Source organism: Mandrillus leucophaeus, unplaced genomic scaffold, assembly GCF_000951045.1.
Source record: "Mandrillus leucophaeus isolate KB7577 unplaced genomic scaffold, Mleu.le_1.0 Scaffold301, whole genome shotgun sequence".
Classification (NCBI taxonomy): Eukaryota; Metazoa; Chordata; class Mammalia; order Primates; family Cercopithecidae; genus Mandrillus; species Mandrillus leucophaeus.
This window is the reverse complement of record NW_012103155.1, coordinates 1,032,920-1,048,967: the sequence shown is the minus strand read 5'-3', so window position 1 is coordinate 1,048,967 and position 16,048 is coordinate 1,032,920. Positions and strand designations below refer to the sequence as shown.

At 40.9% G+C, this 16,048-nt stretch overlaps 1 protein-coding gene across 1 annotated transcript in view; it reads left to right on the top strand.

Annotated features, from left to right (window-relative positions):
* LOC105544578 (chromosome unknown open reading frame, human C4orf51) overlaps positions 1-16,048 on the top strand; it is a 41,402-nt gene that overhangs the window by 6,609 nt on the left and 18,745 nt on the right. The window contains exon 2 of the mRNA XM_011987133.1: positions 4,234-4,307. Coding sequence (XP_011842523.1) covers positions 4,234-4,307 — 74 coding nt within the window. The remainder of the gene's footprint in view (positions 1-4,233; positions 4,308-16,048) is intronic.

Sequence of the window (16,048 nt, the reverse complement as noted above, 5' to 3'; positions counted from 1 at the left end):
AACAACAACAACAACAACAACAAAAACAAATAATAATAATCCTAGAAGAAAACACCTAGGTAACACTCTTCTGGACATTGCCATAGGCAAAGAATTCATGACTAAGTCCTCAAAAGCAAACACAACAAAAACAAAAACTGACAATTGGGACCTAATTAAACCACAGAGCTTCTGCATAGCAAAAGAAACTATCAATTGAGTAAAGAGACAACCCACAGAATGAGAGAAAATATTTTTAATCTATGCATCCAACAAAGGACTACTATCCAGAATCCATAAAGAACTTAAATCAACAAGTAAAAACCAACAAACCCATCAAAAAGTACGCAAAGGGCCAGGTGGGTAGCTGACGCCTGTAATCCCAGCACTTTGAAAGGCTGAGGCAGGAAGAGGATTGCTTGTCCCAGGAATCTGAGACCAGCCTGGGAACATAGGGAGATCTCATCACCCCCCAACCCCCCCCAAAAAAAGAATTAGCCAGGTGTGGTGGCATGTGCCTATGGTCTCAGCTATTCAGGAGGCTGAGGTGGGAGTATTGGTTGAGCCTGGTAGTTCGAGGCTGCAGCGAGCTATGATCATGCCGCTGCACACCAGCCTGGGTGACAGAGTGAGACCTTGTCTCAAAAAAAAATTGCACAAAGGATATGAATAGACACTTCTCAAGAGAAGACACAACAAGTGGCCAACAAACCTGAAAAAATGCTCAGCATCACTAATCATCAGAGAAATACAAACCAAAACCACAATGAGATACCATCTCACACCAAGCAGAATGGCTGTTAATAAAAAGTCAAAAAATAACAGATGTTGATGAGGTTGGAGAGAAAAGGGAACATTTAAACACTGTTAGTGGAAATGCAAATTAGTTCAGCTCCTGTGGAAAGTAGTTTGGAGATTTCTCAAAGAACTGAATATAGAACTGCCATTGACCCAGCAATCCCATTACTGGGTATATATCCCAAGGAAAGTAAATCATTTCAGCAAAAAGACATATGTGCTCGTATGTTCATTGCAGCACTATTCACCATAGCAATGACTTGGAATCAACTTAGGTGCTCATCCATGGTGGATTGGATAAAGAAAATGTGGAATGTATACACTATGGAATACTACACAGCCATGAAAAAGAATGAAATAATGCCTTTTGCAGCAACATGGATGCAGCTGGCAAGTGAATTAATGCAGAAACAGAAAATCAAACACAGCATGTTCTCACTTATAAGTGGGAGCTAAACAGTGGATACACATGGACATAAAAATGAAACAGTAGACACTGAGGGCAGAGAGGGAAAGGAGCAAGGGTTGAAAAACTACCTATTGGGTACTAAGTTCACTATTTGGGTGACAGGTTCAATATAAGCCTAAATTTCAGCATCACACAATATATTCATGTAGCATACCTGCACATATACCCCTTGAGTCTTAAAAAAAAAGCCTACTAAGTGTTGATAAGGATGCCTAACAATCAGGTCTCTCATATACAGCTGATGGGAATGTACGTTGATGTCGCGCTTTAGAAAAAGTTTAGTTTTACCTTCTACAGTTGATTCTATGGATATTGTAGACGTAGCAATTCCACTCCAACTGAAATGTGCTTTCACATGTACGTTGAGAGACATGTACAATAATGTTCTTAGCAGTACTTTTCATAATAGCCAAAAAAACTAAAACAAGCAAAATGTAGAATAAGTACTATTCATTGACAGAAGCGTCAGCTGTGGTGTGGTCATACAATGGAATACTGGATAGTAATGAATAAGAAAAACTATGGTTCCACTCAATAATCTCACGAACATAATGTTGGGCATTTTGAACCAGGTGACATGCTGTATAATTCTGCTTATATAAAATTTAAAAAAAAAACAACAAACCCAGCCCAAACCAAACTATAGTTTTTAGCGATAAAATATATTAAGAGAAGCAAGGAAGTGGTTCCTGTAGAAGTCAGGAAATTGGCCCAATGACCACCTGTATCAGACCATCTGCCCCAAATCTACTGAACAATAATTACTGGGGATTTAGCTTTAAAATCTGCACTTTTAAATTCATACCCCCAGGTGATTCAACTGCTGCTGTTGGTTAGGAGAAGAAAGATGCAGAGTAGGCGACCAACCCCTGTCTCAGGAATGATTAGGGCTGGTTTGTGTGCTGAATACATGTATAGGAATATTTTAGGGCTCGTTAGGCTGATATCAATTCCACTCTACCCCTGCGTCACAGAGTTACAGGTTCCTGAAGCATGAGGACCCTCCTCCCTCAATCAGAGACCCCAAAATAATTACTACCATGTGTTGAATTCTAGAAATTGATGACTTTGTTCATTCCATACAAAATAACCTGCGCTTCCCACCCAGTCCCTGCTTGCTTAGAGTGTCATATTTGGATTCAAGGAAACTGGGATACAGATGTGTTTCAAAGGATACACACTGCATCTGTGAGTCCCCAAGTTACTCCGCTGATATTAAGTTTTTGGTTTTTTCAGAAACCAACATAATTACTGTAATCTTTCTTATCCCATTCATAGCACTTATCTTATTTCGAAAACAGCTCCCTAGAGAAACACTCATAAATCCCTTTGAAATAATTACGAACTTAATGTTTGAGCTTTTCATGCGCAGAAGTTGAAAATGTTACCCTTTTATGACAAATTAGAGAACAAACAAATCACTAAAGACGATAAGAAAGTCCAACTGTAGTTTATTTAATGGGATTGTGGGATTACAGTTGGGAGCATGGAAAGAGTGGAAGAGAACAAACAAATGTTTAAAAACCAAATAAAAAGATGAATGATTTATATTCCTCTGGGTAAATACCCAGTAATGGGATCACTGGGTAGAATGGTAGTTCTGTTTTTAGCTTTTTGAGGAAATGTCATACTGTTTTCCACAATGGTTGAACTAATTTACCCTCCTACTAACAGTGTACAAGTGTTCTCTTTTCTCTGCAACCTTGCCAGCATCTGTTATTTTTAACTTTTTAGTAATAGTCATTCTGATTGGTATAAGATGGTATCTCGTTGTGGTTTTTATTTGCATTTCTCTAATGATCAGTGATAATGAGGTTTTTTTCATATGCTTTTTGGCCACATGTCTTCTTTTCAAAAGTGTCTGTTTATGTTCCTTGCCCACTTTTTAATGAGATCGTTTGTTTTTTTCATGCAAATTTGTTTAAGTCCCTTTAGATGCCGGATATTAGACCTTTGTCAGATGCATAGTCTGCAAATATTTTGTCCTCTTCTGTAGGCTGTCTGTTTACTCCGTTGATAGTTTCCTTTGCTGTGCAGAAGCTCTTAAGTTTAACCAGATCCCCTTTGTCAACTTTGGCTTTTGTTGTGATTGCTTTTGGTGTCTGCGTCATGAAATCTTTCTAGAACATAACAACACATGCATGCGAATGTTCACTGCAGCATTATTCACAATAGAAAAGACATAGAATCAACCTAAATGCCCATCAATGACAGGTTGTAAAAAGAAAATGGGGTACATATACATCATGAAATACTATGCAGTCACAATAAAGAACAAGATCATGTCTTTTGCAGAAACATGGATGGAGCTGGTGGCCATTATCCTTAGCAAACTAATGCAGGAACAGAAAACTAAATACGGCATGTTCTCATTTATAAGTGAGAGTTTAATGAGAACACATGGACACAAAGAAGGGTACAGTGGCTCACACCTGTAATCCCAGCACTTTGGGAGATTGAGGTGGGCAAATCACAAGGTGAAGAGATCGGGATCATCCTGGCCAACATGGTGAAACCCTGTCTCTACTAAAAATACAAAAATTAGCTGGGCTTGGTGGTGCGTGCCTGTAGTCCTAGCTACTCAGGAGGCTGAGGCAAGAGAATCACTTGAACCTGGGAGATGGAGGTTGCAGTGAACCAAGATCACACCACTGCACTCCAGCATGGTGACAGAGTGAGACTCCGTCTCAAAAAAAGAATGAAACTACAGACACTGGGGTCTACCGGATGGTGGAGGGTGGGAGGAGGGAGAGGAGCAGAAAAAAATTGCTATGGGATATTAGACCTAATACCTGGGTGATGAAGTAATCTGTACAACAAACCCCCATTACACGAGTTTATCTAAATAACAAACCTTCACATGTACCTCCAAACCTAAAATGAAAGTTTTAAAAAAAGATAAATGGAAATTCCTGTAAGTCCATAGGCTTCATGTGATTTATAAATCCATAAATTTGTAACTTGTTTCTTCTACTTGCTTTTCTTAGGATGTCATTGCCAAACAGTTCTGCCTGTCGTCTTCTCTGCGGGGCTGGTACCCAAGAGACTACAGATGTCAAAGGTAAGTGCAACATGAGAAGTTTCTGGGCCCAGCCCTTTTGCCAGGGTTGCCGTGTTTCTTTCAGGTTCTTTTTTTTATCTGACTTCACTGAGATATGATTGACAAATAAATATTGTAAAGAAAATGTGCTATGTATACACCATGGAATACTACACAGCCATGAAAAAGAATGAAGCTGTGAGCTGTGGCTCACACCTGTAATCCCAGTACTTTGGGAGGCCGAGGTGGGTGGATCACTTGAGGTCACGAGTTCGAGACCAGCCTGGCCAACATGGTGAAACCCGTGTCTACTAAAAACAGAAAAACAATATTAGCTGCATGTGGTGGTGCATGCCTGTAATCCCAGCTACTCAGGAGGCTGAGGCAGGAGAATCGCTTGAACCCAGAGCTTGCAGAGCTTGCAGTGAACCGAGATGGTGCCATTGCACTCCAGCCTGGGTGACAGAGCAAGACTATGTCTTAAAAAACAAAACAAAACCAACCGACCAACCAAACAAACAAAAACAGACCTACTCTCTTAGCAATTTTTTTTTTTTTTTTTTTTGAGACAGGGTCTCACTCTGTTACCCAGGCTGGAGTGCAGTGGTGCGATCTCGGTTCACTGCAACGTTTGCCTCCCAGGTTCAAGTGATTCTCATGCCTCAGCCTCCCAAGTAGCTGGGATTACAGAAGCCTGCCCCTATGCCTGACTAATTTTTGTATTTTTAGTAGAGATGGGATTTCACCATGTTGGCTATGCTGGTCTCAAATTCCTGACCTCGTGATCTGCCCAACTCAGCCTCCCAGAGTGCTGGGATTACAAGCATAAACCACCATGCCCGGCTCTCTTAGGAAATTTTAAGTATACATTGTAACTAACCATAGTCACCATAGTGTACATAAGGTCTCCATAAGGATTCATCTTATAACTGAAAGTTTGCACACTTTGACCAAAAATTCCCCATTTATCTTACCTTACACCTCCTGGTAACCACTGTTCTACTATGCTTCTATAACTTCGACTTTTTAGATTACACATATGAGTGAAATTATGCAGTTTTTGTCTTTCTGTGGCTGAGTAATTTCACTTGGCATAATGTCCTCCAGGTACATCCATGTTGTCATATAGACCGAGATGTCCTTCTCTTTAAGGCTGAATAATTTTCCATTGTATGTATATACCACATTTTCTTTATCCATTCATTATCGACAGACACATAAGTTGTTTCTAGATCTTGACTCTTGTGAATAATGCTGTAATGAACATGGGAGTGCAGATAGCTCTTCAAGGTCATGATTTTATTTCCTTTGGATATGTATCAGTAGGATTGTTGGATCATACAGTAATTCTATTTTTAATTTTTTTTTTGAGAACCTCCCAATTAACATTTCTATCAACAGTGGATAAGGGTTTCCTTTTCACACATCTCTGACAACACTTATGTTTTAACTTTTTGATAATAGCCTTTCTAACAGGTAGAAGTGATACCTAGCTGTGGTTTTGATTTGCATTTCCCTGAATTTAGTGAGGTTGAGAACATTGTTATATACTTTTTGGCCATTTGTATGTGCTATTTGGAAAAATATCTCTTCAAGTCATTTTCCCATTTTTAAATCAGTTTTTTTTCCTGCTATTTAGTTGTATGAGTTTGTATACCAAAAGTATCTGAGACAGGTCTCAATCAACTTAGAAAGTCTATTTTGCCAAGGTTAAGGATACATCTGTGAACAGCCTCTGGATGTCCTGACAACATATGCCCAAGGTTAGGATAGAGCTTGCTTTTATACATGTTAGGGAGACACGAGACATCGGTCAATACATATAAGATGTACATTGGTTCAATCCAGAAACGCAGGACAACTCAAAGCAGGGCCTACCAGGTCAGAGGTACATTTAAAGATTTTCTGATTAGCAATTGGTTGAAAGAGATTTTATCTAAAGACCTGGAATAGATTAGAAAGGAATGTCTGGGTTTTAATAAAGGGATCTGGAGACCAAGGTTTTATCATGCAAATGAAGCCTACAGGTAGATTTCAGAGAGAATAGACTGTGTTTCTTATCAGATTTAAAGAGTCTGTTCTATCAGTCTTAAACTCTCTCTGTTAATGTTTGTGAGGCATGTCTGACCCCCAGTTTCCATCAGACCCTGAACTAGTTTTACAGGATAATATGAAATGCCCTTGGCTGAGGGGAGGGTCCACCAGTCAGTTGGGGGCGCTTAGAATTTTATTTTTGGTTTACAAGTTCATTATGTACTTTGGATATTAACTCCTTATCTGAGAGATGGTTTGCAAATATTTCCCCTTATTCTGTCAGTTTTCATTTCGTTGATAGTTTCCTTCCCTGTGCAGAAAGTTTTTGTTTAATATAGTTCCATTTGTTTATTTTTGCTTTAGTAGACTTTGCTATTGATGTTATATCCAAAATTCACTACCAAGACCAATGTCAGAAAGCTTTCTCCCTGTGTTGTCTAGGAGTTTCTTGTTTTCGGGTCTTATATTTAACTCTTTAACCTATTTGAGTTGATTTTTGTGTGTAGTGTAAGATAAGAGTACAATTTCTTTCTTTTATATGTCGATATCCGGTTTTCTCAGCCCAATTATTGATGAGACTACTGTGGGAGCCATAGGCTCTTGGCTCCCTAAAGCTTTGGTAAAAATCACTGACATGAGGCAGATTGATTAATAGGAGAAAAGGCATAAACATTTATTTAACATACATCCATGGGAGCCTTCAGAATAAAAACCCAACTTCCCAATGAGTTACAGAAACGTGTATATTATCCTGAGGCCACAGTAAAGAATGCAGACTCAGAGAATGTCCAGAAACAGGTAAATCAGGCTTAATGGCAAGGCAGGTTTAGAGAGAGAGAAATGAGGAGGCTTGACTGGCAAAGGTGGCTTTTTTATGTAGATGAAGCCTCCCTCAGAGAGAATAGACGGTAAATGTTTCTTTTCAGATTTTTAAAGGTGTCAGTTCATCTGCCAGAGTTGGAGGAAAAAGTTTTAAATAAATAAATAATAAAGGTGTCAAACTCTCAACCTCTCCTGGATCTGGGGGAAGGCATAGAAAGGGGAGGGGGCATGACTTCATTAATGGAGATTCTCTACAGATGCCCATTTCCCCCACTTAGAATAGCTTCACAAGGCCACTTCTGTCTGCTGGCCAAGTAGCAGCCATTTAAAAATATGTCAAAGAAATATATTTTTGGATAAAGTATTTTAATTTCTTTCACTATTCTTTCCCTATTGTGTATTCTTGGTGCTTTTGCTGAAGATTAGCTAACTATATGCATGGGTTTATTTCTGGGTTCTCTATTCTTTTTCATTGGTCTATGTGTCTGTTTTTATGCCAGCACCATGCTCTTTTGATTGCTACAGTTTTCTAATATATTTTGAAATTAGGACAAATGTTTTTTCTTGCTGCTTTCAAAATTCTCTTTGTCTTTGATTTTTGAAAGTTTTGTTACTGATGGCAAATCCATACAGGTCTGCAGCAATCTCAATTCCTGCCTCCTTAGAAGAAAGAATTTGACTGAAGGGCATAAGCAGAAGGAGAGACCAAGGCAAGTTTCAGAGCAGGAGTAAAAGTTTATTAAAAAGCTTTAGAGCAGGAACGAGAGAAGGTAAAACACACTTGGGAGGGAGTGAAGCAGGTGACTTGAGAGATCACCTTGGAAGAGGCTAAAGCGGGCAACTTGAGAGATCAAGTGTGCAGTTTGACCTTTGGCTTGGGGTTTCATATGTTAGCATGCTTCCAAGGCCTTGCATCCTTTCTCCCCTGTTTCTTCCCTTGAGATGGGCTGTCTGCACGTGCAGTGGCCTGCTAACACTTGAGAGGAGAGCATGCAGTGTGTTTACTGGAGCTGTACACATGCTCATTTGAGGCATTCTTCCCTTACCAGACAAATGTCTTTAGAAGGCCATGTACTAGTTAACTCCACAATTTTGCCTCTTAATGTGTAAGCTTGAGCCCATTCACCAGACTCCTGAGATCTTATTGGAATGCTGCTGATCACCAGTTTCAGGAGTTTCTATGTATTGGGAGACTGCCTTTCCCTGGCATCTGCTATGACCAATTATTATTTTAGAGAGACAGTTAGCAATCACCTGACCATAGCTTGATGGTTGCCTGACATTCCTGTTGTGTGTGTGTGGCAAGGTTGGAGGCTAGGCCATCTCATGCCCTGCTCATGCCTGACTAACTACCTCCTGTAACATTTCCCCCCTCAGGAGTCCGGTACCCCAATTCTTTGGGGAAAGTGGATGAAGGTCAGTCTTCTGTAACTGATTCCTGCTGACAGAGAGGAGTGGTAGTGATTGTTCTGCAGGTCTTGGCCTCTTGCAAGCTGTCAGGGCAGAGCTGGTTCCATGGGTTGGTGAAAGCAGTATCCAACCAGGTCCAAGAGACAGGGACAGGATTTTGCCTCTGTCATGTCCCACTAATGAGCAGTCTAGGGGTCCTCTGTAGAAGGCTGGCTCTTGAATATTGAGAGGACAGTATCCCTCACTGATGATCATATGGAGCTTGATGGCCTGAAGGTGAGAGGCGAGAAATAGGATTATTAGAATTAGAAGAATGCTAAGTCAAAATAAGGGGGTGATGATAGCTCCAAAAAATTCTGAGACTGCCAATATGCTCAGGTAGCTGGTGGCTATAGTTATGCCTGCTAAGACTTGGGTGCATGGGGTTGCTAGCTGATTCCATTGGGTTCTTGGGATTGCTAGCTGATTCCAATATGTGCCCAGAATTAGAATATTGATCCAGATTTTTACATTACCCATCCGTCTTGTTTCTTCTGACCTGCAGCCAGAGATCACTGGTTGGTTCACAGGAATAAGCAGGATTAATCTAAATTGCAGACGAAAACTCAAAAACTGATGAGACTAGAATCTAATAATAGGTGTACCACAGTTTTTGAAACATAATTTTTTTCTCTCCGGTCCTCAGTTTTATTAAAGACAAATCATGATAGAACTGACTTGTTCACAAAATAAACTTTAGTCTTATTATACTTGGCATGGTTATTTGCATAAAGCACAGTGAGAATAATTATGTGCCATATAGAGTCCTTTTAAAATTGGCTTTAATGAAACTGTGTTCCATAAGGAATTTCAGATAAGACTTTTTTAAAGCCTTAGGTTGGCACCATCAAATACCTATATGACTTGGGTAAAGTTCTGTCTTCTTATGGTCTCAAGATAACTTGGGGCTTCTAGGCCTATTATAAAGTGACATTCTTTACTCACCACAAGCCAGGAACCCTTTACAGGGACTGTGCAGCCAAGGTATGAGGGCAGTTTTCCGAAGGAACTTTTATTGGCTTCATAATTCCATTTTGATTCCTTAAAGAAAAGCATGCCATTCCAGTCAAAGCCTTGGTAAAATAACCAGTTTCTCCAAGTGTGTCCTGTTATAAAAGAAAACAGATTCTTTTCTTCCTTTTTTCTTTTTTTTAGATGGAGTCTTGCTCTGTCGCCTAGGCTGGAGTGCAGTGGTGCAATCTCAGCTCACTGCAAGCTTCACCTCCCGGGTTCATGCCATCCTCCTGCCTCAGCCTCCTGAGTAGCTGGGACTACAAGGCACCTGCCACCATGCCCAGCTAACTTTCTGTATTTTTTCGTAGGGATGGGATTTCACTGTGCTAGCCAGGATGGTCTTGATCTCCTGACCTCGTGATCCACCTGCCTCGGCCTCCCAAAGTGCTGGGATTACAGGCGTTGAGTCACCACGCCCGGCCCATATAAGATACTTTTATATATAAAAGATGCTTTTTTATATAAAATCTCTTCTTTATAACCTTCCGTGCCTTTAGAACCTTTGAATTCAACAAAAATCATTCTCCTTTCATTAGAAAGTAAAGATTTGTACTGCATATTGCTTTGCAAGTTCTGTAAAGGGGGAACAAATGAGGAGATTATTTACATACTGCACTGGAGAAGTTATCCCACCTCAAGAGATTGCTCAGTTAGATTTTTGCTAGTGCTTGTCTGAATAAGTGTGGGCTATTTCTATACCACTGGGTAGGACTGTCCAGGATGAAGTTATTGGTTAAAGATTTAGGTAGCTTTCTTAGGAGAAATAGAGCTATTAGGAAGATGAATTCAGGCCCGGAGTGGTGGCTCATGCCTGTAATCCCAGCACTTTGGGAGGCTGAAGCAGGCGGATCACCTGAGGTCGGGAGTTCAAGATCAGCCTGACCAACATGGAGAAACCCCATCTCTATTAAAAATACAAAATTAGCTGAGCATGGTGGCACATGCCTGTAATCCCAGCTACTAGGGAGGCTGAGGCAGGAGAATCACTTGAACCTGGGAGGTGGAGATTGCGATGAGCTGGGATCGCACCATTGAACTCCAGCCTGGGCAACAAGAGTGAAACTTCATCTCAAAAAATTTTAAAAATAAAAGAAAGATGAATTCAGAAGTCAGGTAAATATTAAGCAAGCACCCATCTTGGAAAAAAAAAAAATTTTTGCCCTAAAGAGGTGTTGGGTATTTAGACATCACCAGGGACTGGTCCCTTAAGTAACATAAAATGATGTGAATTTTTTCTTTTGGAGGGAGGGGGTGGCATTTCCCCCATTACCTGACAGGATTTGGAGGAAAGTTGCTCAGAGAAGGAGATTAGCACAGAGTAAGCAGCTCTTGAAGCCAAAAGGGAAATTTATAATTTTACTTGCCACCTCCAAAGTTGCCCTCAACTTTGTCCTGTTGATGACAGTGTCTGATTTGGAAGCCAGTCAGAGCAGACAGCTCCTTCAGCTCAAGGCCATCAGGAGTTGGGATTCTGTCCCATGGGTGGTTTGGCCCTCAGAGTAGTCTCATTCCCAGTGGCTGACCTTCTGGCAAAAGGGGCAAGCCATGCACATAGCTTTTAACCCACTGGGGCAGTGCCTTCCAGTGCCCTGGCTTCCTGCACCAATGGTAGTTACCTGGAGAAGTGTCCTCAGGGCAACCTGGAGGGGGCTAGTGGGCTTGCAGAGCAGCCAATACCTCCTTTCCCTTTGTTTCTCCTTTTTCTTGGCCCTGTCCTCCTTAATCTGCTCTCAGTTATGAAAGACTGAAGAGGCTAATCTGAGGACCTCCTTCACAGGGGCACTAGGTTCCAAGGCTGACTTTTGTTATTTCCTCCCCTTTCATTTTTAAGCCAAATAGTATTACAAAGGAAAACTAGTTTCTTGTTTTAAGGTTTGGGGGAATTTTTCCGTTTTGGGAGATACATCCAAGGGGCAGTTCGTGTGGTATCGAGACAAGATTACCTGTCTGTGAAGAGAGAACAGAGGAGAAAAAAGTAAAAACAAGGTGTCCCTTCTGTTATCCTGTATGGGGCATCCCCCATTCGTCCTTAGGGTTCCAGAATGAACCAGTCTTACCATGTACCCTTTGCCTTGTTCCCATCTCATCACAAGTGTGCACTTGAGAACAGAGGAGATACTGAACTGAACAGTGGTCTCCTTGTTTATCCTTGGGTTCCAGAATGAACCAGTCTTACCATGTACCCCTAACCTTGCCTTCGTCTCTGTTCTAATGGTAATCTGTTAGTCTGGGACCAAGCTTTATCTCTGTCCTATGGGTCTCTTGTGCCTACGGTCTTGGGCTGGCCTATATCCTTGTCTCCACGACCTCATAGTGACTCTCACTTGGAGCATTTTAGCAACAAAATCATTATCTTTTCTCAGATTCCCATTTTACACGTTTTTTAAGTAGAAAAGAGGCCTGCTTTTCAGCTAACTGCCTCAAGGGGGCTGGACTTCCCTTCCTTTGAATATGACATTGAAGGTCTTGATGCATGTTGAGAAGAGCATGGAAGTGATTAGAGAAATGGAGGCTACAGGAAGAAGTGGGAGGATGTGAGAGGAATACACATGGGAAGCCTTCATATGCTCACAAAAACAGCAACCCTTGGATTCTAGAGGGAAACGTTTATTTGCCCTCTTGACATAAAGTAGTAACCTCCAGAGAACTTGGGGCTTGGGGCTTGGAGTAAGAACTCACAAATGGCAAAGGAAGAACTTTGCCTCCTTCCCGAGGGATTCTAACTCAAAAAAAGCAAGTATGTGGGACTTTTAAAGGGCCACAGAGTGAGGCCCTATGCAGGTAGACAAACTGCTTCAAAAGCCACTGAAAAACTTGCCCCTAGAGTGTAACAGGAACAAAAAGCATATGGCAAGTCATAAGTTGCTGGCAGAGCCAGGGTTCCAATTAGTTTGTCTGTCCCCACAATGTGCCAAGAGACAGGGGAAGGGTTGGAAGTCATCCAAGTTGGTAGGGTAAAAACAAGTATAAATCTGAGGGGATACCTGCAAGGAAGCCCAAGTCTTTGTTGCCATGCAAATGCAGCTTGCAAGAACATTAATTACAGGGAGTATGTGTTTAAGAAGTCACGTGGCATGCAAAAGTGAAAACAAAGAGGCGGACTTGCCCCCGAGGCAGACAGTCTGGCAGGTGTGCAAGGCCATTTCAGAAAACACACAGAGAAAACAGGAGAATAGGCAGCATAGGTATTTTTGGGAAAGAGGTAATTTTAGCTGGAAAAGCCGAAGAAACCCCAAGCATTGCATGGGTTTAGGCTTTAGTCCTACCATTCTCATGAGCTCCCTGTTTAGGAGGGCCATTAGTGCCTCAGTTCTACTTGATGTGGGCTTCAAGGTCTTTCCCCCCACCACAAGCTACCTGCCAGGGTGAGCTGAGAGATCAGCCAGGAGGAGCACAGCCACTTGTGGCTGAGAGGAATCATTCTAGGGGTTGGTTTGTAAGCAGGAGAGTAAAAGGGGAGAAGAAAACCATGTACAGAGGTTAAATGCCTTCAGCTGAAGAAGGCAAGGTGTAGAAGTCTCTTACGACTAGGGAACATATCTGAGTCATGCAGCACCAAAGTATGTTAGCAGTGGAACGTAGTGGAAAGTATGTTAACAGCATAATGTATTTGAGTCATGGCACCAAAGTATGTTACCAACAGCGAATCCATACAGATCTGCAGCAGTCTCAATTCTTGCCTTCTCAAAAGAAAGAATTCAACTCAGGGGTATAAGGCAGAAGGAGAAACAGAGGCAAGTTTTAGAGCAGTAGTGAAAATTTGTTAAAAGGCTTTAGAGCAGGAATGAAAAGAGGTAAAGTACACTTAGAAGAGGGCCAAGCAGGTGACTTGACAGATCAGATGTGCAGCTTGACATTTTGACTTGGGGTTTTTATATGTTGGTATGCTTCTGGGGTATTGTGTTCCTTCTCTCCTGATCCTTCCCTTGGGGTGGGCTGTCTGCATGTGCAGTGGCCTGCTGATGCTTGGGAGGGGAGCATGCACAGTGTGTGTACTGGATTGTACACATGCTCACTTGAGGCATCCTTCCCTTACCAGTCAAATGTCCCTAGAAGGTCGTATACCAGTTAAACTCTGCCATTTAGACTCTTAATGTGTACTCTTGAGCCCACTCACCCATCTCCTGAAATCTTATCAGGAAGCTGCTGATTACCAGTTTCAGGAGTTTTGGTTTTTTGAGAGACTGGCTTTCCCTGGCGTTGGTTGTGGCCAATTATTATTTTAGAGAGACAGTTAAGCCTGTCTCTCTGATAGTTGCCTGACATTCCTGCTGTGTATGTGTGGTCGGGGGTGTGGGGTGGGGTGGGAAGCCCTCTCCTGTTCTGCTCATGTCTAACTAGCTACCTACTGTGACAGTTTGATTTAATGTGTCATGGTTGAAGAAAGTAAAGATCACTTGGTGACCATTCAGAGGCAAAACTTATCTGAGGAATTTAGAAGTAATTAGATTTCCCTATTATCTAAAGCTGGCATCTGGTACCAGTCTTCTTTCCCCCAAATTCATAAGTAACTAGAATTTTTATACATCTCCAGAATGCATGCATGTCAAAACTCATTGTGCAACCCTTGTCGACATCAAGGCACCAAAATGTCTACGAATGTAATCATTTATCATAACCTACATGGCTAATATGGTCCAAATGACCCTTAAAGCTTCTGCTTTAAGGTCCATAAATACCCCTAAGGAAAAATCCACCACAATGCACTCAGTCTTCTCTTGTTGAGATGCCCCACTGCACTCTCCTCCAGTGTTCTATCTAATAAAACTACTTTTCAAATCTATACTGTTGTTGGTAAATTATTCTTACTACCCTGCTGACCACTTTCCATTGCTGGAGCTCTAACACTTCACCCAACAATGGAAAAGTCACCTTTGGGTTGAATCTGTTTGGGAATTTTTGATCTTCATGCACTTGGCTGTCCATATCTCTCTCCAGGTTTGGGGTGTTTTCGTTCTTTAAATAAGTTTTCCACTTATTTCTCTCTTCTGGTACTTTCTTTCTCTTTTCCTTCTGGTAGTACCATAGTCTGTATATGTATATTAGTTCTCTTGATAGTGTTCCACAAATCCCATGGCCTTTCCGCATTTTTTTTCATTCATTTTTTTCTTCTTTCTCCTCTGACCGGATAGTTTCAAATGATCTGCTTTGAGTTCATAGATTCTTTCTTTTGCTTGATCAAGTTAGCTGTTAATGCTCTCCATTGCATTTTTTATTTCATTTATTACATTCTTCAGCTCCAGAATTTTTAAAATAAATTTTATTTTGCTTGCTTAAGGTACAGGAACACCTTGCTTTATTGCATTTTGCTCTATTGTGCTTCACAGATAATTGCCTTTTTCTCACAAATTGAAAGTTTGTGGCAACCTTGCATCAAGCAAATCTATTGCTGCCATTTTTCCAACAGCATGTATTCACTTCTTGTCTCTGTGTCACATTTTGATAATTCTCACAATATTTTAAGTTTTCATTATTATTGTGTCTGTTATGGTAATCTGCAATTAGTGATGTTTGATGTTATTATTGTAATTGTTTTGAGACACCACAAACCACACTCATATAAGACAGCAAACTTAATTAATAAAATTTGACTCCTTTGCCAACCAGCCATTTCCCCATTTCTCTCCTCTCCTTGGGCCTCCCACTTCCCTAAGACACAACAACATTGAAATCAGGCCAATTAATAACCCTACAATGGCCTCTAATGGTTTGAGTGAAATGAAGAATCACATATTTCTCACTTTAAATTAAAAGCTTAGTAAGGAGGGCATATTGAAAGCCAAGATAGATCAAAAGCTCGGCCTCTTGCACCAAACATTTAGCAAAATTGTGAATACAAAGAAAAAGTTCTTGAAGGAATTAACGGTGCTATTCCAGTGAACGCATAAGTGATAAGAAAGAAAAACAGCCTTATTGCTAATATGGAGAAAGTTTTCGTTGTGTGAATAAAAGATCAAAGCAGCCACAACATTTTCTTAAGTCAAAGCCTAATCCAGAGAAAGGCCCTAACTCTCTTCAATTCTAGGAAGAATGAGGGAGGCAAAGAAGGTGCAGAAGAAAAATTTGAAGCTAGCAGTTGTTGGTTCATGAGGTTTAAAGAAAGAAGCAATCTCCATTACATAAAAGTGCAAGGTGAAGTAGCAAGTGCTGATGTAGAAGCTGCAACAAGTTATCCAGAAGACATAGCTAAGGTGATTAATGAAGGTGGCTGTACCAAACAATGTATTTTCCACAGAGACAAAACAGTTTTCTGTTGGAAAAAGATGCCATCTAGAACTTTCATCGCTAGAAAGAAAAAATCAAAGCCTGGCTTCAGAACTTCAAAGTACAGGCTGACTCTCTTGTTAGGGGCTAATGCAGCCGATGACTTTAAGTTGAAGCCAAAACTATTTACTATTTTGAAAGTCCTAGGGCCCATAAGAATTATGCTAAATCCAGTCTAC